Source organism: Cygnus atratus, chromosome 1 (genome assembly GCF_013377495.2).
Source record: "Cygnus atratus isolate AKBS03 ecotype Queensland, Australia chromosome 1, CAtr_DNAZoo_HiC_assembly, whole genome shotgun sequence".
Taxonomy (NCBI): Eukaryota; Metazoa; Chordata; class Aves; order Anseriformes; family Anatidae; genus Cygnus; species Cygnus atratus.
This window is the reverse complement of record NC_066362.1, coordinates 68,898,750-68,924,454: the sequence shown is the minus strand read 5'-3', so window position 1 is coordinate 68,924,454 and position 25,705 is coordinate 68,898,750. Positions and strand designations below refer to the sequence as shown.

The 25,705-nt window shown below is 35.7% G+C and overlaps 1 protein-coding gene across 6 annotated transcripts in view; it reads right to left on the bottom strand.

The window, feature by feature from the left end:
- PLEKHA5 (pleckstrin homology domain containing A5) overlaps positions 1–25,705 on the bottom strand; it is a 168,207-nt gene that overhangs the window by 47,075 nt on the left and 95,427 nt on the right. For 5 of the 6 annotated variants that reach the window (XM_035550795.2, XM_035550794.1, XM_035550796.2 and 2 more), the window contains exons 4-9: positions 21,903–21,986; positions 20,830–20,950; positions 14,568–14,672; positions 11,050–11,122; positions 7,307–7,407; positions 6,297–6,412 (exon numbers count right to left, since the gene is read on the bottom strand). In XM_035550795.2, coding sequence (XP_035406688.1) covers positions 6,297–6,412; positions 7,307–7,407; positions 11,050–11,122; positions 14,568–14,672; positions 20,830–20,950; positions 21,903–21,986 — 600 coding nt within the window. Of the gene's footprint in view, positions 1–6,296; positions 6,413–7,306; positions 7,408–11,049; positions 11,123–14,567; positions 14,673–20,829; positions 20,951–21,902; positions 21,987–25,705 lie in introns of those variants that run through there. The other variant, XR_004779300.1, reaches the window with a different exon arrangement.

Sequence of the window (25,705 nt, the reverse complement as noted above, 5' to 3'; positions counted from 1 at the left end):
TGATATGAAGGGAATCAAGAACTCATCTTGATAACTACACCATTTCAAACAAACAGCAAGACACCAATGTCTGCTGCATGTGGTACATGAGTTAGTATGAAATGCACATGTACTTTGTGTGCATTTCATACTGTGATATTTCATATGTGCATATGAGATGTGATTTTTTGTGCATTTCTGACACAGCTGTGATGATCCCAATGTCTCCTGGATACTTCACTATAGTATGAAAGTCCTATAAAATTAGTTCTATTAATGTAAGCAGCTCAAAACAGTCTTTTTCCTTTATTTTCTTCCAGTGATTATTCCTGAACTGCTGACACAAAAGTGTGTACACATCAAGTGTACTGCAAATAAAAATATTCACATCAATGATCTAAAACATATATCTCTGGCTACTTGTATCAGCATTATTTTTAAACACCATTTTTTTTCTTGAACAACATTATTAAATGAAAAGGCTAGACACATCTGATGCTTTTTCATAGCAGAAAGGGGAAGCTAAAATTTCAGCCAACAATAGCTTTTAGAGGAAAAAAAACCCTTACGAAGATGTATACCCAAACCGTATTTTCTATAGTTTCTAAGTATCAGCAGAGAAATACTAAGCTAATCTCCTGCTGTGCTTTAAAAGTGATTAATTCTTTTTTTTTTTTCCCCAATAAACTTTAGAGTATTGCCAAGACCCAAACATTTCTGACGAGGTTCCTCCTTAAGGATATATGAACAACAGGATCACCTCCTCACTCCACCTCAAAACTGTACTACCTAGTGATTTAACATAAGATAAAGGAATTTCCCAAGAAAAAAAGTGAATTAAAAATGCTATTTCCTGCAATTATCAAGCCAAAAGGGGTAATAAAATTTAATCTTTTAGCCAGCACTCAATAGTTTGCAAATAAATTCTAAGTACTACTTTGGAAACAATACTAAACACAGGCAATATTATATGTAGCATGCCTTAATTGGCCTGGAGAGCAGAGGACCTGCTGTGCCAGCTTGTTTCTCCCAGTGAAACAAAGCTCAAAAGGAAAACTCCTGAAAGTGCGAAAACTGAGAACTGCTGAAGTGGGAGAAAAGGGCAGTTCTGTACAAGCTCAGGTATAAACTCGTATGAGTCAGGTTAGCCTGGAAATTAGAGGGGAAAAGAAAAAACTGAACCAACGGAGAGGAGCAATCAGAGCAAAGCCCTGTGCAGAGGTTGGACTTGGTGATCTTGGAGGTCTCTTCCAAACTAGATGATTCTGTGAATCTGTTAACACTATCATCTACCCCTTATATAACACTTTATATCAATCTGCCTCAGGGTGCTTTACTGTAGAGAAGCAGTTGAGATTTTATGGATGGAAAAACTGTGGTGCAGACAGTTTGGTGAGTGCAGACAGACAGGTGCAGACTGTGGTGAGTGTGGCATCCCTAAGGACATTCATCGGATAGGTGGCGAAGTCAAGGCTTAGCATAGTGTTCTATCCACGTTATCATACTTCTCACTGGAGATCTTAATTTAAAAAGCAATGAAAAAGAAAACCACATAATTGTTTTTCCATGCTATCTATGTGCTTTATCACTTGTTACTATCATTATATGCAGCAGAGCCAAGCATTTCTATTTGACATCCTTTCTGATGGTGCAGTGGCTGAATGACTGATGTTCAAATCAATAAAAATAGACTTTTGGGCTCACCTTCAACTTTGTTCATCAGATCAGTCAAATCAGTGTGAGCAAGAGATCTCTTTCAATAGCAAATTTTCCAAGAGGGGAAGAATTATCAGAAACTAGCATGTAAATCTAAGAAATATAAATCCATATTTATTTCTCTCCATTTTAGTATCCAGCTCTCAAAGATATTTAACAAGGCTCATGGGGTATTCAGAAGGATAAGAGAGGAAAATGAGCATCAAATACATGTGTTTCAGCTTATAAATTGCATTTAGTATAGATTTCTACTAGAAAATATGTATGGAACAGTAATACATGAAAAGTACTAATTTCAGCTCTTACAAACAGATGTAAAATAGTAAAATGGATGGGAGGGCTATGTAATCAATTATCAGATGGACATGAGGACTGCAAATGTAACAAAGCCACCTAGAGGCACTTAAAAAGAAAAAGCCATGTTTTTCAAACACAGCACTGTCAGTGAACCCCCACTGTGGATGCTGTTATGCTAACAAGTGCTTTTTTGGCAGCTTAGCTTATGCTGTTCAGGGAGAATAACTACTAGGAAAAAAAAAAAAACAGTTCTTAGTACATGCTGCATCACTCAGAAGAATGAACAAGGGCTCTAGCACACACAGCTGACAGTGAGAGTACAGTAAAATCATGCTCAAACCTAAGAGTGTAGAGAAATCAACATTTAGGGTAAAATGATGGTTGATTGACATCAGCATCCACAAGCACAAGCAAGCAATCAGTAATCAGACAACTTGACTGGGGTCTGCAGTGTTACAACACTGAATGAATAAAATGTTCTGCTAATCCAGAGAGGTTGTTTGAGGCTGTATTTTGAGTGATAGGCTTAAAGTAGTTCCTCACTGATTACAGTATTTGTTGCTAATGATTTTGGTAAGTTCCTCAGTACATTATTAAAATTGAATTTACTGCCTAAGTAAAAAAAAGCATAGTAAGGAAGAATTACAGTTAAGTCAATAGGACCAATTTGTAATTGTCCTTTCCCACAGTTATATGTCATAAGGGAGTTTTTCTACTGCAAGTTTCAGTTTCAGATCAATTCTATAAGAAATGGTTGTATTTTTCTCACCTCATTTCTATATTATGTTGCTCATTATACGTGGAAAGAAAGAATTTTTTTATGGCAAACCATGCAAAAGAAACCCACAACTTATTTAAAATATTTGTTTTATCTTTTTTTCCCTCTAAGGAAATCACAGGCTCAGAAAAAAAATCAAGACAGATTCTAGCTCTGAAGTTATTTCAATCTGAAATATGCCATTTGACAAACTCTTGTGTTTAAATTTTCACAGTACCATAAGCATGGAAGTCCCTTAACTTCTAGATTAAAAGAGCTATACCTGTAACAACTCTGATTTATTACTGGCCAATTTATATTAACAAGCACGGAAGAGTTCCTCGATGTCAACTTGCATACATATTTAAGAAAGTAAGTTCCTAATAACTCCAACAATTGTACCATAAGTAACTTGGTCTGTTAGAAAACTATATTCAGTGTAATGACAGAACCTCTATGAATGATAGAATTGAGAAACAAAGGCACTAGCTGAATTTTTCTTCAACCCAAATCATTTATTCTTAAAGCTACTTGCATGCCAAACTTTAGGTTACTTAAAGATGAGGTAATATGATACTTAATACTTAACAGAATTGTACAGGGAAGAAACAGTATTTCTTCTGGATAAGATCATATCCTGCTATATGGTTCATTTTAAGAATTGGATTGATAGCCAAGAGACGGGTTCTTTAGAAACAGACGTCCGAGGGATTTTTTCCTTATTATAGCTAACAGACATGAAAGTTTTTAGAGACTTCAATGGTTTTGAAATGTGTTCTCTCTCAAGTAATTATTTCAAGACTACTAGCAAATTTTTCAAATAGGTCAAATTTCTTCTGTTCATTTTTTTTCCTTCCTGAATTAAAACAACAGAATAGTGTTACAGAGATGCTTTTTGTGTTTCTGTCACTTGTTTTGTCTGTCAGTAAGCCCATTCATCTTGATAACCAGGCAGGAAACTACAGATTTTGCTGCTGAGTGCTTTTCTACTAGTTCAGCGTACTACACTGATTCACCAAGGACTAAGATAAGCAGCTGAAGCAATGCAAGTCAGATAGCAGGAGCATGTAGCTGGATGAAAAGCATTATATAAGTCCAGCTACACTGGGAATCCCCCCCATTTGCTTATACACTATCAAACAAGCAGACATCAGTGCTGGAATAGGCACTGCAGCCGAAAGAAGGAGATAGGTGCGTGACCAAATGTTTGGGGAGGCTGGAATACCCTTAACTGCAATGGACTGCACATCAGTCATGATAAAGCAATCATGGAACCGCAGCCTAGGAAGAATGACAATCACACAAAGCTGGACCAAACACCAGCATAAGATTACTATGCATCTCGATAGGCTCTAAGGCAGGAAACAAGACTGGACAGATATATTACAAACCAATAGAAAAGTGAATGTTTACATCAACGAAACTTTTGATTGCTTATGTTCAAACAAATATCACAAGTAATACTGTAGCATTTGTCTATATATTTGAATTCACTAAGTATGTTCTACACAACATACGCGACTATTATATAAGACTACGAAGACAGTTATTAAAGAGGTTCTGTCAGAGATGTACCTTTTTCCAATTATTTTTTTCTACTATAGAGATGTGCTTTCACATGTTCAATCTTACATTACTGCATACCCCAAATGAAGGTCCTTTCACAGGTTCAGAAAGATTCAGAATGACCCACTTCAGTATTACTACCCCTACAGAGTGTTTATATAATCAAGACATTATTTTTGTTTAAAGTTAAGCGGATCTGATTTGGGTTAATCATTTCTCTGTACATAAGCTACCACAGCTATCTGCAAAACATTTGCAATGAAAGCCAACCCAGAGTTTTAAATTAAATGTATTTACTCACTAAGTGAAATGAGATATTTTGTCAAGGTAATCTCATTGCTTTAAGTGCAATCTCTTTTAAAAGCTCTAAATTGAAAAGTTAAAAGGTGAAAATGCTATTATCAAAAAAGTATTAACGTTTGTGCTCTTATCTCACTCTGCTCATGCCTTCCCCACATCATCTACTGTTCCCAAACAAGAGGGGGGTTACAGGAGACTAAGAATAAAACATGTTTATATACAGTACGAAATCTTACATCAATTTTATAACAGTAATCAGACCTACCACTCCTCATTTCTACAAGCTGAAATCTTTTATTTTCAGCAATCTGGGGACAATAAACATGATAGCTGACAGACTGAAGCATGTGTTATTTTTTTCTGAACTATAGAGAACAATGTGATTCCTATTAATCTATTTCACTATGCTATCCAATGTTAAGAACAAAATACTTCATATGCTCTGTACCTATTCAAAGAATATTACAGTAGACAGCTAAGATTTCAACCTTTTGTTTAAGATTTGTTACTAAAAGACTGCACAGGTACCAATTTCGAACTGTTCCTTGTTTACTTTTATCTGTCTGAAAGTCCCACAAATTGATGTAAAGAAAAGTTTCATTATATTTGACTGAGAATCTCTCAAAACATTAAAACATCTAAGATTAAAAGTATCTAATCATTCTGCATCCCATTTAATACTTCTGTCAGCACCATACCAGAACACTAGATGCAGAAATGACGCAAATGAGTTAACAGCAATGACTTACCCAAGTGATGCAAAATTGAGAAAAATTCCTTGTACTTTGACAAGTTTAATGTGCTCACTCAAACAAAAAAAAAGGTACCTTTTCTGTCTTTAGTATCCATGTCTATGGAATTTTATTTTATTTTTTAACTTAAGATTTCTTAGCATTGCCACCACTCATTTAGCTCCAACATGGCAGGAACCAGCAGACCACAGAAGTAGATCAACTGACAGCAGCCATCAGCAACAATTTCTGTGCCATAAATAATGAGGAGCTTTTACATTTTGTATTGATGAGATTTCCATTATAGATGCCACGGAGCTGACCCAAGGGACCACAATCAGGGAGAAAATGATTTTTACTGGATAGACAACAGCAGGTAATATTCCATTTCTGAGAACACATGGCTTTCAGTGATGACTCACTTTTTGTTGTCAACACATGGGTACATAAAAGATAAGGCTCCAGATCAGGTAAGTATAATTTTAATGATCTCTTAATGATATAAAAGAATGTGAAGACTCACAGACGCAACTGTTTAATTTGGCCAGAACCTACAACTGTGAATTTGACACTTAAGACAGGTTTTAGTCAAAGACTAGCACCATTTGAGCTACCGTTGCTCTTCAGTCAGGAGGGCAGAGGACATCAAACACGCCTGTACATAGTACTTGCCATTGCACTCCTGATGCACCTGGCTAAAGGAACTAGTCATTTTTTCCCCCTCTCCCCTTGCACTCAAAGCATCCGTATTCAGAACATAATTCCAAAACTGTATCCAATATTGTTAAATTAGCAGGGAGTCTTCAATACAAGGAGGAATTATCTCAGACAATTGATGTTCTATCTCAGACAATTTAAATGAAATGAAAGGTACACCCTTTCATTTAAATAAGTCAAAGTAAACGCGTGAAAGAAGTACACTGTTCCACTGTTTTATCAGTCCACATTACCTTTTCACAGGCTCTGTCTGTACAAGTGCTGCATCTGTCATGGCTTTCATCCACAACTCCATTTCCTTTCCTGTATCTGTGCAGAAATAATACGTCCTCATGTTTGGATGAGCTGCCTGATTGGAAATGACATGGTCATTGCAATTAAAATATAAGATTCTGTAAAAGAAAAGAGGCAAATAATGTTATTTTATATTTTCTGCAATTTATTCTGTAATAAAATTTCTGAAAATAATATCAGAAAAAATACCAGAAGAAATATTTCAGTTATATTTATTTTTCACTCCATTCATATCTTCAAAACAGAATCATACAATTTTCAGTCACAGCCGTCTCTATATTAACATACCTGATAAAAGATCCTAAATTTTTTCATTCTATTAAAAACAGCCTCAATTAATCATTAATGTAAGTTAATATAGTTAATTAACATGAATAAGACTGGCATAGATCTTTGCCATCCTAATGATACAGTATGTTTTAATTTGGACTTACCACAGTAAATCATGTGCTGTTCAGCAGGCCAAATGAAGAATCAAAAGGAGCTCATAAAACACAAAAAAGTAAAGAAAGAACATTTAGTGGAGTGAGTTATATCATGATTATAAAGATTAACTATGAAACATTAGTGATAATAAAAAGTCAAGTGATAAAACCTTATTTTTATGTAGAGTTACCTTGTACCCAAATAACTACAGAACTTTCATTAGTGGCTAAGTCTAGCGATGGTTGTAGTTTACAATTCTAAAACACCACACAGCATTTAAGAGCAATGAACTAAAAATGAAGGACTAGCTGTATGCAACACTTATCCATTCTTATTCTAGTAATAATGTCTGTATTTACATCAGACTAAATACTTGAATACTCTACTACTGTATTATGCAAAAGTTAACCTCAGAAGCTGTTTGTCAATCCTATTTTGCATCATAACTCAGTAAAATGAGTTCTCATCACTAGGTTATTGTGTTATCACACAAAATTAAACACCCAAAAAATCATTCCCTTACCTTAAAAGCATATTTGCGGTTAATATGGTCCTCAGGAGAAAGCACAGATATCTGAAAACTAGGTAGAAGTATGCTACCTAGTATTCCTTCTTCTTTCTCATCTGTGAATATATATATACATATATTCTTTAATTAGAGAAACAAAGTATTTTGATACATAATACTCATATTCAAGCACTTAGCTGAAACTCTGTATTTAACAGTACATGATCAGTAAGAAGATTTTACCTTGGAAAAAAATGCATTAAGGAATCACAAAGCCAGATCCATTTGTTATGTAGGTATCTGTATAATCTCATAAGTGTGTAGCCCACAATAGTAATTGTGCAGTCTGTCTCTGCCAACTCGTGCCACACAATACATATCACACTCCCCAAAACCTGCTCAGCACCACAAAATCTATGCCATCGGAATATGGCCACCTTTATGCTCTTCCATCTCGGAGGAAAAAGTCAAAAAAACACCTCCTGAAATTGCCAATTCTGTAAAAGTTAAAATATCTCAGCTACCTTATAGCAAGCAACATGAGTAGCATTAGCTAGAGTTTTTCTGTGAATCAGTGCTTACCTACAGTAGACTTCAAAACTGAAAAGCAGAAGGAAGTTAAGACTAATTCAGTGACAATACCTACAATCGATTGTTTGCTTAGTAAAAAATTTGCACATCCTTCTAACTGTTGACTTATATCAGGCATATGAAGACAGGAGATTGTTATAATTCTCAGGAACAGTTTACGCTCAATTACATTTGATTTGTCAGAATAGATGTGTCAGACCACTTACAAAAAAAACAAGCAAAAAACCCACCCTTTTCACTGAACCCTATTTTACATACAACTAAAAAAACTTATAAATAACAACTTGACATTTTAACTGGAAGCCACAACCAGCTGTCAAATCCAATTATGCTTTAATAGAAGAATAATTGGACACAATTCTCAAAGTCAATCTTAATTTTGTTTCAGACACAGAACTTCTATTCACAACCAGAATCTTAAGATATGGCCATATAATGCTTGTCTTAGTTGAAGACACTGCCCACAATAAATGACTACGTGTCCATGAAACTAAGACGAAAAATAGATATTCCAAAGTTTCAAGCACAGAAAATTAATACTGCTACAATTAGAAGAATTATAGGAAAATACATGTAAACAGAACAAAAGGACTACCTTATATGTGGATTTACAAATCTTTTTCTTGTTCTGATCTGATCTATGTACTAAATTCTGAAAAGCCACATCTTTCTTTTAAGTTATTCATAAGTGTAAAGCTCTGCTCAGCTATACTAGCATTACACAAGATGTTAGATGCAAAAATTAAGCTGTCTTGGATAGCTATTTAATTGAACTTAGTATAAAAATATTTTGTATAAGATAAAGGCATGAAGGGAGGACTTTCAGGTCTACTCAGAAGCATGCCTGAAAAAATTCTCCCCCACCCTTCCCTCATCCCCAAATATTTACTCCTTACTAGACACACAAAATGGAATATTGCTGTTTTTTTCTGTGTCCCAGAATGAATGGCAAAGCTGGGGTTTTCTACTTTATCTGGACTGGTTTTGGGGGAAACATTTTTTCTGCTGCTAGATTACACTTCAACTTGTTTATTGCACTCAGTAGTGCCATATAAAAGCATTAAACATTTTTGTTCCACTAAACAGCTGTGTGTCTGGAGGTCTTTGGTCTTTGTTAAAGACATACTGCTACATTCCATTTCCAGATTTTTGAAATCTGTTTCCCATCAGAGTAGCTTTTATCTACACATTACACCGCCCCATACCCATCTTTACTTGTATGCTCTATATGAATAATACAAGGGAAAAATAGCAGATCTTCTGTACAGCTCAAAGATCTTTTATTTGTTCCAACAATAACCTTTTGATATGAAAGCAGGCAGTCTTTTATCCTCCAGTGAAAAAGAACAACATTCTCTAAGCTCTGAAAAAGTACAGTGAAATCATTTTTCATCTGTAAATTAAAGTATTAGCTGCTAACATCGTAACAATATCATAAAACTTCAGTAAGATTTATGAAAAATGAAAAAAAACACACCAAAAACAAACCGCAACAAACCACCAACAAACCAGTAATCATAAACAGACAGACAGCTAGAAGCACTGTTTGTGGTCTAGCATTAAGTGCACTGCTCCCCTTTTCCATTTTTTTCCAATATCTGAAACGTAATACAAAAATTTAAAAGCACAGGGTTTAGAGTGTGCATCTTTTCTTCTAATATTAGTAGCCATTTCTAATACTTTTAAGATTCACTATACATCAGTTTACTTAAAGTTTATAAGCTTTAATTGCTTTCTCGTTAAGACAATGACAGCTAAAAGTGAAGTTTATCATGTAAACAATTTAGACTACTCTGCTTGTATTTCAGCTTATTAGGTACACTAGGATGTAGAAAAAGAAAGATTATAAAGCTGCCTGGATTTATTTTATTTTTTTTCAATCCATTTGCAGCGCTTTACGTCAATTTAATCTGTTCTTAATGAAATGACAAAGCAGCAATTTCTTTACAACCTTTGAAAGAGAAAGCCTGAAGACTTGTTTAAAATAAGAAAGCCCCATAAGAAAGCACAGAGTATGTAATGACCACTCAACTAACTGCAGTGTAATTGTAGAACAATCAATGCCTGCATGACTGAAATGACAGATTAATTTTGACTCCACAGCTGTTTATCCACCAATGTATATTTTTCTGGGTAAAGAGACATAGCTAGATTATATTTCAATAATTCAGAATTTGTTAACTAAAACAGTTACAAAGACTGAGCTTTTGTGTTTTATGACCTGATTTGTCTTGATTAGCACAGAAATCTGCTGCACTTAAACAGAAAAGCATTTTAATTTAATCAGTCACTGCTTTCAATGTCACCAGCACCAACACTTCTGCCAATTCCAAGCGTCTCTCGTAAGCTGAAACCCTCTCTTACTCTTCACAAGGCTGCGGAGTTCCGTTCATTTTCCTCTATTTTGCCATGCTTTACACTCTTCTTTGATCTTAGCCTCCTTTAAAACATTATTATTGTACACCTTATTTCAGGACTGAATATGTTTCCACAGGCACAAGTCCTGTTGGTTTATCCTCTCAGGAGCACTACAGTCAATAATCTGTAATGGTGAAGAAATCAGTTTTCTAACATATGTATCTCCAGACTAGAATTGCAAGCAGCTTGTTTTTCCCCTGTAAAATACATGTGACGTAGCTACATAAAGGTACTAACAGATTTTTTCTGTTTCAAATGCAGCAGAGACTTCTACTCATATGAAACTGGACAACATTTACAAGTATTCATGAACACTGATTAGATTCCCAAAAGGCATACATAAACTCTTTTTCTTTCTAAAGGCAGAGTTTCAGCCCCCCTTCACTATACCTTTCATATCCCCATTTCAGTTACTTCATTTGCATGAGAAATCAGATTTAACTTGGCATATTTACTTTCTAGCAACAGAAGTAGTGAGAAAAGTACAATCTAGAATGTGAATGTATTAAAGAGGTGGTTGTGAATGGATTTGCCCTTTGAGCATACTTGACAGGAAGGAAGTAATTATATGAAATTGCTAATTAAGAAAGGAAAAGGAAAAAAGTAGCGGGCCGGGATATTGGCAGCTATACAACTACTTCTTCCATTAAGTTAAGTAGCATCTTCTTTTTTCTTACATTGAGTAGTGAGCCAAAATTTATCTGCTTGCAGTGAAACTAGCAAACAAATCTTTCCTGAATGGAACTTACCTCTGTAATAGAAGAGGCACAGATCGGAGAGCACAAACCACCGCTTCTTCCACAACTTCATTCCAGTACTGTCCTGTATTAATAAAAGCAATCACATAAGTACTTCCACATCTCCAATAAACTGTTCACAAATTAAACCGAGTACTACGAAACTGTGGTGGTATGCTAGTTTTCCTAGCTAAGTACTTAAGTACCTTTGACTTCTCATTACAGACCTGATGCTGCAAACCCAGGAAGCCTGATGTTAACATGGTTCAAGAAGAGATGCAGGGGGAGCCCATTATTTCAGCATGCTAGAGACTACAATCTACACTAAACAGAAAAGATCTACACTTTTTCGTTAAATGAGCAAGGTAGCACTTAAAAAGCCATCCTTTGCTTTATGAAGAAACTGTCTACTAAAACTCTAATCTTCTACTACTGCTCAAGTATCTAGAGCAAATTCTTTCCCACAAAGTTTATTCCTAAAGCTATTTCGTTTTCTTTTATGTTTATAATCAATTTACGCTGCACAACTCAGAATGAAGGACTGCCACTACACTGCAGTGTAAATAAGCTGAAGCATTGCAGCATGCAGATCCTAGCAGGATTAGATTTCATAAATATGATAATCTGCTCCAAGAAGAAAGGTACGAGTGAATTACCAGTATTCTTTTCGTGAACAGGTTTTCTGACAACCAAGAAGGATTCTATAATTAAATCCGAAATCTTGAGCTATACTCAAGAAAAACTGTTGTTTTTAAAGAAACTGCATCATGTTTAGCCTCTGCTCTTTTTGGGGTGGGGGCAAGATCTGAAGGATGGAAAAGGAATAAGTCAAGAATTAGCTATGAAATATTATTCAGAAAAAGTTAAAATAATCTTTTGCTACACAAGTTTTGATAAACAGAATAACTAAACATTTTATAGCCCCTTTCTTCTAAGGACTTCAAAGTGATTTAACAAATACTAATGAAGTCTAGAAGCACTGTCCATAGCAGTCAGCTCCTATTTCACAGCTGGTAAAGCAGACACAAAGGGGGCAGACTGGCTTCCTCCCCTTACTGACAAGGTCACTAACTCGGTAGTGGATTAGAACGCAGGACCCGTGGCCCAAAGGACACTGCCCATAAAAATCAGCCTTATGATTTGAAAATTCCTAAACTTGTTCAGTACAAAGGATTAACTCAAACCTTGACAGGCTTGCTAAAGAAGCTGTTATGCAACAGCACATTTCTCCCATCACTCGAAAACATCAACAGGTTTCTACATGGTCATGTGCAGAAGTCTGCCAAAAATGAAACACTCCAGGAATGATATTTCTGCCTTCCTTAGACATAGCAGGAAGGCACACAAAATGACTATGGGGTTCTCATATTTTATTTTTTTCTTACTTCAAAGTAAAACCTTTCTGTATCGGTAATTTACGAATTACTTTTTCCTCATGATTCTGATTATAATAATTAGACAGATTACAGAAAATTGGCATTACATGAAATAAGATACCATACCCTGGGTCAAACAAAATTTACTGTACTCTGTGATTATATGATTATGTTAAGAAAGCCATTTTATTATCAAAAAGAAACCTGCACATACTTTTACTGTAAGTTCCTGAGGGACTGTAGGTTCCTGAAGATAATATCTATTAGTGAAATTCATGAGTAAATTAACTTTCATTTACTACTACAACATGAAAACATACAGCAATCATTCCTTACACAACACAATCAAACATCAAAGCATTTAAATCATTTTACACACAAAACCCTTCCAATGGACAGTCCACCTCATTTCGACAATGAGATGGACTGAAAACTGGCTGAAATGCCAGGCCCAGATGGTGGTGATCAGTGGCACAAAAATTGTGGTTAGCCTCCATCTGTGGGAATATTCAAAACCAGACTGGACACAGCTCGGGGCAACTGGCTCTAACTGACCCTCGTTAAGCAGGAGAGGTTACACTAGATGATCAAGAGCTCCCTTCCAACCTTAACAAATTTGCAATCTTAAAATACAGTTACTGTTTCTTCATGAGTTAAAGAACTGTACACTATAATGGACTTAGAACATTAAGCAAAGTTTTGGGAAAGCAACATCTTTACACTACTTTGTATGCTGAATATCCATTCTGAACATTTCGCTATTGGATTGAAACAAATAAAAGACACATAAAACAGCAATAACCTTTACACCATTCCACTAAGTTGATTTAGTTGCTTAACTTCACTTTCCATACATGTAAAACTCAATGCAAAGGACCTCAAAATGAAAAGCCAAACCATCAAAATGAGGAATTCAAAGGGCTCTAACTTCTTCAAAGTATGAAGCAAAGTATCAGCAAACTTCTGTTTCTACTGCAGGGGGAGATTTTTATACTTGCATGTATACCAGAAACATAGATTGCATAACACTGATACTCATCCGCACAAATACCTGTGCTGTAATTTAGACTTTGTATTTCAGTTGAGTTAGTTGATCATCTCAGGAATAAAGTTGCTTTTTCTATGCCAAGAAGCGTAACATAAATCGCCCCATAAAGCAAAAAAAAAAAAACAAAAAACTGTCATCCTTGTGAATTTTCTCTCTCAACACTAAATGAGAACAGAGGCCACAAGAGTATCTAAACAGGGAAAAATCTACTACTAAACAGATACTTACTACTGAAAAAATCTGCTAAAAAATCTGCTTAGTAGTAGATTTTCAAAACTGACTCAACAGCATCCAGAAAGCTGGTCAGAGTATCAGAGTAGGGAGAATAAATGACAATGTATATTCAAAATTATATACAGGCATTCACAGCTCGACAGAATTTAAATGACAAGTTCTTAGAGGGTTCTTGTTGGACTTAAGAAGACATACTCCTAATATGACAATCAGTTTTGCTGTTTCTTGCAGAGTAAGAAGTAGTCTGGTATTGCAGACTAGCAAATCTACAGGTATACTGTCACTAAAGAATAAAGTTTCAGATTAGTTTACGTTCAATCCGAAAACTAAACTGCCCTCTATGTTTTAAGATGCTCATATTTGATTTAAGAAAACTATCATGTATATTGTCATTCCCCCCATCTTTTCATATGTGAGAAATTTGCTTGACTGACAGTTTGCATTGAAAATATTTACTTACTTAAAAAAATATATGTTAACAGATACAAACTAACACAAGAAATTTCAGAATTTCAAAAACAATATACTGGATCATACGTCCTTGTCCCATTATGTAAGCATGCCTCAAATTCATTTGTCTATTTACCACCAGCATCTGCCTAGACTTTTCAAGCCCATAGGGGCTTGGAAAAAAAAACGCATATTTCTCATTTATGATGAGACAATGATACAATGTTGCCTAATAGGTAGATACTTAATTAAAATATTATGTCAGTTTCTCCCACTTTATACTTTCACTCTGGCATTGCCACCATTATATTTTCTACAAATGATCAACTTCTGCACACCTTACCAAAAAGAAACCAACGCCAAACAACCAAAAAAGCCAACAACCACAAAAAAACAACCCAGGATTAAAGGGGAAAGAGTACCTGCTTGTAGAGCCAGCCACGTCTGACAACTGGTGCATTAGGGTTCCTCTTTATTGAGTTTGATCTCTTTCCAAAATTATGAACCTTCTTTGAAGATCGTGATGTCTGAATTAAAATGAAAAGGTTAAAGAAAATGTGGTATCAATATCTGTGAAAAAATCATAATGAATTTTCTTTGAGATCTTTTTCTTATACATGTCCCTCAGAGGGATTACAGAATGCAAACTGTATTCCTTTTTAGGTGAAGAATCATGATAGTTACACTGGCTTCAGCATTTCTTCCTTATTCCTTTGCAAAAAATTTAGAGACAAATCCCAAGACAGACACCTAAAGATTTTATTTTTTTTTAAATGATAAAAACAAATACATATCTGACCTTCTTATCAGTCAGGTAGAAAATCTTCCAAGCTGTAGGTCTAGTTCCATCCAATGGAACTGTTGTTAATTATGAAAAATTACATCACAAGTATGAAAATTCTACTCTTTCCTGCTTTAAAACATAGGCCTAATGAATGAAAACATGCTCAGATTTCAACAAGATATAATTCACAGGCTTCTTGATGAGTCTTCCACTTTCCTAACATACAGGGTAACTTTCTAAAATTTTCTTCCCCCTCAAGAACCTCCACTCTATAAATCCCTTGGCTAGTTTGAATATTCAATATTTTACCTACTTGCACTAAGGCCTACTTTGAGTCTTTAGTCCTTAAACTCCAGCATTTACTTCTGCTGTCGCTTATATCTTTTACATCCTTACAGCTATGCAACAATCACAGATGATTAAGAGAGACAGGGAATATAAACCGTTTTAGATTTCGTTCTTCTTGTACTTGAGAAACCCAAAGAAATTGGAAAAAGCATAAAGAAATGTGCAGTGCTTTTCCAATTCACACTTCATTCTTTTCAGTCTACATTTAGAAAGTTTGTTCTGCAACTAGATCTACTAAGTATGTGTGTTTTAAATTCTGTAAGATTGGTGCCTCAGAGACCATGCAATGCAATACAGGAAAAGCATCCCATTCTGCAGAAAAAGGAAAATTCAAATAAGTTTTCTAAGCTGTGTTCTCAGCTCTGCTCCAAAACTACTATTTGAATTTAGACAATATAATCTTGTGCTTCAGCTTCCCCATCTCTACTACTGAGACTAATTGAAAAGTTATGCAAAGTTTCTAAATAAGATGCTCAAATAGGAAGGCTAAACACACACTCAATTTTTGTTGCAAATTAGGGTATGGGTTTCTCTAGGAAAATTCAACACGCCTCACGGAATTGCATTGTGATTTATACATGCTTTAGAGAGAATTCCACAGTAGGTTTAAAATCAAACTGAAAGCTGCAATTTAAAATGATGTGCAGCTTTTGTCAACAATGCCATTTACTGAAGAGTACAATACAGCTTAGTCTAAAAAGAATGACATTACAAAAACTATGCGTGTGTGTCTTAAGTCTACAACACAATGAAACAAGGACGTTTTGTGCTTCTTTTTTTTAAAGAATCAGGAGGGAATATAAAAACAATCGGAATGCTTTTGATTTCCCTTGGAGATACAGAAATTTGACTCAGCTTTGTTTGGAAAGCAAGACAGAGCAAGCAATTGAAAACTTAATTCAAACTGTAAATCAAAATCTTTCACATTTTCATCTGGAAAATTCTACCAGTGTAAAATGGACATTTTTAAAGAAGATAATAGAAATATGACATCTAGATGTAAAAAAGGAAAAAATAAAGAGCCTCTAACAACCAACAGCAATTTATAAAATTAATTCTACATCTATTCAATTAAACCTGTAAGGCATGTTACCTGTAAGGCAAGTTACACAAGAGCTGTGCCAAGATTTGGATCAGAAATAATTTATAACACTCATCCCTTCTCTAGCATTAGGTATTCAAGGGTCAAAAACTCTTAAGATTTTTCCAGACCTCCATTACTTGTAACATGGTTAACACATGACTTCTGAAAACAAAACCAACCACAAGTACTACTAATGTCAAGTCTACTAACAAATTCATGTAATTTAAATAGATTTCTCTTAGATAGGTCTGACAATAAACCATATTGACTCCAATTTCACTGAACTCTGAGCAAAGACTTAATGCATTAATTATACATCTTTGCAACTGTAAATACAAACGTACACTAACTAAACAGAGCACGAAGTGATTTCTAATTTTAGCTAATACAGAGAATGTCTTAGATGACTTGTGATTATTTTACCACAAGAGAGCATTTGTTCACAATGATTTCTCAGCCTCCTTTGAGGCTGAGAATACAACACATACTGTGGGATTTAAATATTGTAGGTGTATATATATAATAATTATCCGCTTTCAAACTTTTTAGACCATCTCCTCCTCTTTTTATGTCTGTCATCCCAGACCATTCCACCACACATTCCACCACACTGTGTCATACTGAGGAAACAGTAAGAAAGGAAACAATTAAAAATGGAAGAGTTCAAATACTTCTCACTCCACGGCACTGTAAGTACTATTTATGTATTCTGAGGAATGGTCCCAACAATTGTGATGCTTCTGAAAACAGAAGCTACAGGACCGTGCACAGTCCCAGTACCGAGAAAGATGCCAGGAAATCCAGCCAGTGATAGTTACTCTTTCCCCAGCCTGAAGAAAAACACGAGCAAGGTTTTTGAACTCTGGACAAAACCAGAATAGCTGGAGCTGCACATTTAATCACTATATTAGCTGCTCTTCTCTCTGTTTAGCTGCTAAGGGACACAGAATTTATGTGAAGCTTCTTTCCCATTTTCAGAACTGCTAAGTATACTTAAAAATGCTCTTCAACTACCAGAAAAGTGATCAACACTAATCTTACTGCTTCAATATTTGAAAAAACAGGGCTTGAGAATCTTCTGCACGTAAACTCAAAACAGCAGGAATCTAAATTTTTTGAACTTTCAACTTCTGTTCAAAAATATGTTTCTACTCTTTAAGGCTCAAATTTTTTTCCAAACCACAAACCAAGATGATACTGCCTTCTGGATTTTGTAGGCAATTTCGGTGCCTTCCAGTATTGCAGTTTTCCATGAACTGAGTGGGTTTCTGCCTCAGCACTTTATCTTGGATTAGGAGGTTACTCTTGAAAAAAAATCTCCCAATCGTTCCCTCTAGCTGTGCTTTGGTTTGCATAGTAGAGAAAACTGGATTTATTTTGGGTAAGACTAAAATGTAAAATGCACAAGGAACACTTTTGGACTAACTTGAAGATAAGACATGAAAATATAGTACAGATGTTTGGTCCTGAGCACCAACAGTACCGCACATGTATAGCTCCTGTTTACTGTGCTATTTACTAATGTAGATATATCTCACAGTTATTACTCTGAAATTTCTGGCTAACCTGAATCCTGATAAGATGTGCATGGCTACGCCTAAACTAGCCATTTAAGGCTGGACTGGCTTGAGTACTCTGTGAAATATCTACCAACAAACTGATGCGCGTATTTATAAACAATTTGACATATCTCCTGTACCGTAGATTTCATTCCATTTACTGTGAGAAAACTGTTAGCGCTGTTCTGCTGATAATCAGGGCAGCGATGAAAGAGCAGGGGAGATGAACTGTGAAGGGGAACTGGCATCATGCCTTACTTTATGTACACATCAAAAAAATGATCCCCCAAATTCATTTCAGGATATGTAATCATATTGGTCTAGGTAGCACTTTTAACACCAATAAAAAAGAGGAAGACTTCTTCATTTTAAAAGGAAAGGTAAAAATGTATATATCTGTAGCAGTCATAAGCCTATGGAGATCTTCCTCAGAGGTCTATGCTAGTGGTTTTAAATTTAGAAATACACTCCAAGCCAATACAGGAGAAACAATACTTAAAAAAAAGAGTACTCTGCCCAGGACTATGGTGTATTAATTGGTCACCATGCTTTATACAGTGGGGAAGAAGGAGCAGCAGTAGGACTTCTGTCTGGGAGAGAGTGATTTTTGTCTCACCTCATACAAACCTTTGAACAACAGTATCAGACTCAAATGAGTCTTTCAGCCACAAAACAGAAAATTCTTCAAGTGCCATGTCTATTCTGGATCAATTAACATTCATGAAAGGGAGAACTTATTTCTACACCCCTCAACTGTCTTCAACTTAAGTTCTACCATAAACTTTACCTCCATTCCTCATTATCTTCCAACATTAAGCACATTCATTAGTTCTCTCTGCAAACAGGAATATGTAAAAAAAAAAAAAAAGGTGTTGTCATTTTCCTACTCTGTAACCTACTTTCCTCACCAGTATTTTATTCCTCCTATTGCACTGTAATACACAGAGCCTCTACAAACTATATTCAAATGTTGTGAAGACAGATAAGAATATCCCAGTTGGGAGACACGAACAATAAAAACGTAGATGAAAATTAGTTGTTGCATCCAAGTACAACCAGTGGGCAACTTCTATGTAGTTATCTTTAAAAGCAACTTAAACCATTAGCCTTAAAGAGCCACCAGAAAAGGCTGACCAATATTAATCGTGGTTCCACTTAGCAATTATTCACCTCCTGAAAACAAAAAATTAAAAACGGCATTGCAGTAATTCAGACAAGTTTACCTTTGAAAACCGATGTACGGTAATTGCATGTACTGTCAAATGCACTTATAACATTAACGATTAATGTAAAAACTAGAATAAATAGACAAGAGGAATGAAGAGTAACACAAGAAGTCCTTCTTCAAAAGACAGAAGTTTCCACAAGAAGCTGAAGTGTCACTAATCAAAGACTGTAAAGAAATTAAAATTGGCCTGTAACAATCTCAACTTCCTTCTCAAAAACTGGGAAAAAAACAGACTACTCTGAACTACTCTTTTGAAGGGAGAGTGTGAAAATGTTTGTAGAATGTGTGCTCCCTAGATTGGAATTAATTTCCTACATTTAATCCAAAAGTGCTTCCTAGACAGCACTACTGTAGCTAATTTTCTGTGTAACTATTACTACAATCTGCACCACTATTACAACTCTTACTGCTTCATAAGCTGGCTGTCCTGCACAAATGGAAACATACAAAAATTGAGATTATGGATTTTATTACTGTTTATAATTAATTTGTGCCTCCTTTTTGTGCCTCCTTTTTTTTTCCCCCAGCAACACTGATATATGAAGACACATTTTGAAAGCTAGACACCTTTTCTCATTAAATAACATTTTTCTTATGTCTCATTAGACAGGCAGAATCCTTAATTTATATTTAAAACTACAAAAAAGGTGTTTCAAAAAAGCACTTTGAGAAATCTTAGGATATTTCTTTCCTACTACATGGAAAACAAATTATATCAGTTCTTTGAAATTAAGGAATCTGCTCAATTAAAAGACAATCCATAATTTATTTTCTCTTGCACGCCATTAATCTGCCAAAAAACACTTCTCAGGGCTAAGGTTTTCAATGGGTAGTAAAAATGTGCTTTTTTTCCCCACTTGTTTAAATGATAACTGCTTGGTAGAAGATATTAGGGGGCTTGCATCTGTCAGCACTGATCACAGCGTTCATCTTGGTATTCTAACAAATTCAATGAAGGAAATTAATTTTGTAGCAAGTGCACTTTCCTTTTATGAAAGCTCTCCAAAATTGAAAAAATGCAAAGAATAGCTTTGCCAACTTTATTCAAAAAACTTAAAGTAGATATAATTGAATCCATCACCTGGATAAACATCTGGGCATTCATCTTAGCTTTCTGAGAAGCTGGGTAAATGAAGAAAGTGGGATACAACTTAAGGTAGTCTTGGAATCTCCACGATTTTCCCTAAGAATTTTCTTAGGAAACCAGTATTTCTGGTTCAATGTCAGCAAATCATAATATCTGCCCTTTTGGTTTACCACAGGGTCACTTTACACCTCTCTCTCTTGTAACCACGTCTTACAGATAGTTACCTTACCAAAAGAAATCTATTTTCTTACCAAAAGAAATCTACACAAACAATTGTGTATCCCTAACAATGCCTGCACCCAGATGTCTGAGCAGTGACTCAAGATTTTGCTCATTCACACTTAAGTAAAGGTTAGATTCTGTCAATAATTTAAGTAAGTGCAAGTCATAAGATCTGAGATATCTGATAAAAATTACAGCTTCAGTGATAATTTCAAACACCTCAGTTTCCAAGTAAAACATCTAAAGAACTGAATGTCCTGAAAAAGATAACAAATACACTTTATTAGTATTCCATTTTAAAAGAGAAACAAAGCACTGTCTAGTATCTGGTGAAATAACTAAATAATTTTAACTTAATTTGGACATACTTACTCTGCCCACAGGGCTCATTGGATGAGCAGCATAATCTGATGTCAGATTATAGTTAGTTGCTTCACCTAACATGCTTACTGGTCGCTCCTTCTTTTCTTCAGACGTCATCGCTGCAGCAGTCCTGAAAATAGAGTATGTAATAGCACTAGAACATGCTGTGTATGCAGACCGCTATTAAAAAGCACTCCTAGATGTAGCCTAATATGGGCTGTGTCCTACTTTTTCAATTTGAAAGCAGTTCATACTTCATTGTAAAGTTACCTGCATTGCGTTTTAAACTTAAATCTGTCATAGATTAATTTCAAGATGTTGTTTTAAAACAGGATTTCTCTATTAGTTTACAGTGTTGGTGGGAGGGAAAAACATGAGACAGAAACAGGAAGAAATGCTCTCCAAAGGCTCCAAATGGCTTTACCCCACTTCCGTGAGAATACGCATATTTGTGCAATTTCACATACTGCAGTTATGGCAGTTTCCATTCTAGCTACGATACAACAGGTGTCACAGCAATGATGAAGAATTGGACACCCAATATCCAGCCACATATAGTATCTTGAAGTCAGGTCTTAACTTCTCACTTTTACATTTCGTTGTGTATGCTACAAGATTAATGCAAAGATAGCAAAGCCAAGTTATTACTCAATGGTTCAGAAACTGTCTCAGCTGGTCAAGAAAATAACCAATAAAGGAAAACCATCAGATAAAACAAGGTAAATTACACTTGATTGTTGCTATAGGATTAAAAATGAATTCCTTGTTAGAAGTTTGTTGGATTATTATATAGTATATACATTGTTTGCTAACACTGTAGAATAACCAAAGTGACAAATAGAAATCCACACAGTTAAACAAAGTGCATTTCTACCATATATACCCAATTTAGGTTATGGCTTTTATCTTTTTAGACAAAATAATATTAAGCATTTAATATTACTTTCAAACAATTTAAACAACTAAAACTTTATACATGCTAATGTAACATGGAAAAAATAAATTAAATGTCACAATTAGCGATCACTGAAGCTTAGCTCAATACTATAAAATATACGGATTAAAATTTGTTAGCCACTTACTGTTCATTCACAACAAAAATACAGTTGTCCTGTGAAGGCTGTCCTGTTACTGGATGCTTACAGGTTACTTTTCGTTCATTATGACTGTGGAGGAGAGATAAGGAACAATTCAAAGGCAATTCATAGGCAAAATTATTTTTCAATTTTTCAGCTTAAGTATATAAACCCAATACATCAAGTATATCAAACCAGTGAAAATCATTACGAATGTTTTGTTATGACATAACACACACACATACATATAAACAAAAAAAGGATGATAAAAGGATCTTAGAATGACTCAAAAAATCTTTATGAATATTCTGGAAATAGAAGACATTTGTGTTAGGTTGGTATTAGTTTTGAATTTAAAAAATAGTACTGTAAGAGTATGACTAGTTCGTATATGATGACTAATAATTTACTTCAGCGAAATCTGTATATACTTTTAAATAAGACTTCAGTTATGCAAGGAGTAGGCAAACTTAAGACATAACTGTTCCGTAAGGATAAAACAACAATACACCGAAGGCAATTGTCTTCTAGCCTAGAACACAAAGTTACTCAGTTAAAACCTTCAGATAAAGCAGGTAACTATCCAGTGACTGGAACAGAGTGAGGTGCCACAGGCACAGGTCTGTTTTGGCCGATGACAAGCTCAGCGCACTGCTCCCCTGTGCCTCCCTTGGGAGTACCTTCAGGTGACAGGCAGCCTGCCAGCCTAGGGCTTTGCCCTCACCGACACGCACCGCTCATTTCCCACGATCTCGTTCCCCTGAACCGCAGCTGTTGCTGTAACACAGCAGCTTCCAGAACTTAAAAGAAATTGCCAAACTTCAACAGCTATCAGTTACCGCCACTCGAGAAGGAAATGTTTCGACTAGAGCCTTCCAGCCCAGGAAGGGACAGGTGGGATGGGGTCAAGATGAGTTGCATCTACTGCCCCCAGGACGTGCCAACCAGCTCATTCCTGCTGCAAACCAGGGCTTCTGTACCTGTGGCATCCCTGCATGCTGCAGGGTCTCACAGCCCCATTCATGCCATGTGCGAGCACACCTGCAAGTGCGGAGCTGCCAACTGGCAGAGCAGCAGGCCTGTGACACTATGAGGAGCAAGGGGGATGACGGACTGCAACACTCTCCCGCTGTAAACTTCTCCCCCTGTCATGAAGAGAGCTGGAAAGGGGCACTGATGAAATTTAAACTTGGCTCAGTGATTTAAAAGCACACAGGCTGAATTCAGACTAAGGGCAGGCAATGAGCACAGAATGCAGGTGGATGTATCACAGGTGTCACAAGGAACTCACCTCATATATTATTTAAAGTGTTAAAAGCATAAATGTCATCCAAATTATATAATGCACAAAGCAAAACAACAGTAACTGAAAACAGCACTGTAAATGATGAAGAAACAATAATTCCATTTAAAATATTTACTTTTGCAAAGAATATGATTTTTTTTTTTATTCGTTGTAAGATTTTATATAACACTATGGCTTCTTTTATCACAAGTCCAGCCCTAAAAATACTCCTGGACAGAGAACAAATCTGGAGGAAAAAAATGTGCTTCAGCTGTAAGGTGGCAGAAGAGGTGCAAAATACCAGGAGTCCTGAATGCCACGCTGTCCTTTGCAGATACCTCTTTTATTGCCTGTTTGCCTAACTTTTTCAGCTTTCAAAACTAGGAAGGCACAACTCATCTTGAAAATGTTCTGCTCTCTACTGTTCTCACTTCATAAAACAACCTAGACTTTACAAGACTATCTTAATGTTCCCCAGGTTCTTGAAAATCCCTTTGAATCATAATCATTTTGCAATTTTTGAGCATAACTTAATTACAAGTTACCTCCATATAAAAGCCTAATAAAATATCCACTCTACTTTCACGAACAACGGATAGTTGGACGAATCTACATAAACCTAAAGTCTAAGATTAGAATTATAACCCAGCTCTTTGCACACTCTGCCTCCCCTTACTGCAGTTTACAGACACCTAAATAGACAGACATGTTATGGAGCTTAGCTAATGAGATAAACTCCAGTAATTAATCTTTATCTTCTCACTAAATTCAGCAGAATTCTAAGTTCAGCTTCTAAAGAAGCTTCTGTTGGAGAAGCTCATCCATCCCAATGAGGGGACTGGAGACAGACCACTGGGAGAATCTTTGTACCATTCCAAACAGCCATGATCCCACAAACACCTTTCAAGTGAAAATGGTCCAGAAGAAAACTAAAATTAAATATTCCTGAAGAAGCATCCTGTGTTTGTTTCTTTGTCTAATTATCCCTCTTCTTCACTTCCAAAAAAACTTTTTTTTTTTTATTCACTCAAACATTTCAGAAATTCTCCTACCAAACAGAAAATAAGACGGATATGAGCTAGCACTCCATAGGTTTTGACAAAATGATGCTGTTCACGTTAAACCTTGACACCTGGCTATCAGCCGACATCCAGAAATGTTCAAAAAAATGGATCAGGACTTCTGGTCAAGGACCAGCAATAATCAGACTGCTACAGCAGTGGCACATCCCAGGAACTGTGTGAGTGCACCTGGCCCACACTGACACAGGAACATGCAATATTCAAAGATCCTAGAGGAACAGTCATACAAAACCAGAAGGGAAAACGGAAATGGGGAGGAAAAGAGTAGAGAGAAGAGTGGCTGCAAGGACAGATCTGTTTAAGAGTATTTTGTTTCAGTCTCAAATCATATAGTGAGTCAGTACTCCAAAAGTATCAAAAAGTTTTTGGACAAAACACAGCTTTCCTTACTACTCAATTTGACATTGAGATGTATCAAAGTGTAGTTGACATTATATACAAAAGGCAAGAAAAACCATAAAACCATAGACATGAAATACTCTCCTGTGGGATATGAAGTTCTTTCTAGCATTTTAGAAATCTTCACAGTCACTTCTCTCTAAACAGGGGAGACAATGGAAGAACAATCTTTTCTTTCTCTTCAGCTTAGAAGAAGATGAAATCTCATGAGTAAATGCTGGAAAATCAGCTTGTACAGAAGTGTGACTACTATAAATACTATAAAACTGGATGAATAGACTTCAAATAATTCAATTTGAAAACCTGTTCATTACTCATCTGAAATAATGCATTTTTGACACTCACTCAGCTGGTATTTTGACAAGACTCCTCAAAATACTTGTGTAAGATACAGAGTATCTTCGTAATTATTGTCATAACTCTCCTACATAACAGTAGGTAAAGGCATTTGTTTTAAACCACATCTTACAGAAAGTTTCATTAGAAGCTACCACTCAACAGTCACATCCAACTTAGACAGTTGTTCAGTTATCTAAGAAATGTCACTTTGGGTCTACACACAAGCTTTATATCTCATCAATAAATCTTAGGGGAAATAAAGCAAAAATATGTTCTTTTATTGAGAACATAATTTTCAATTTTATACAAACTCCAGTCTGCAATGCAGAGTTTCAACTCTGCATATTTTTGTCTGTACTTTTATTACATGGTAAAGACTAATTTACTTTGATAAAGGCAGCTAGAAGCCAGCATGCTAACTTTCCAGTTATGCAGAGATAAAGCCTCCAAGACATATAGAAATAACACAATTTTCTTCTTTCTCTCTCAGGATCACAGTATGGTTGAGGTTGGAAGGGGTCTCTGGAGGCCATCCGCTCAAGCAGGAACACCAAAAGCAAGTTGCCCAGGACCACATCGAGGCGGCTTTTGAAGATCTCCAAGGAAGAAGATTCCACAAAAGTCTCCGATCAATTTTTGGTAACAATACTTTGATAGCACAGGGTAACTATATGCATACACTGCTGTGCGTATACTAAAGGATG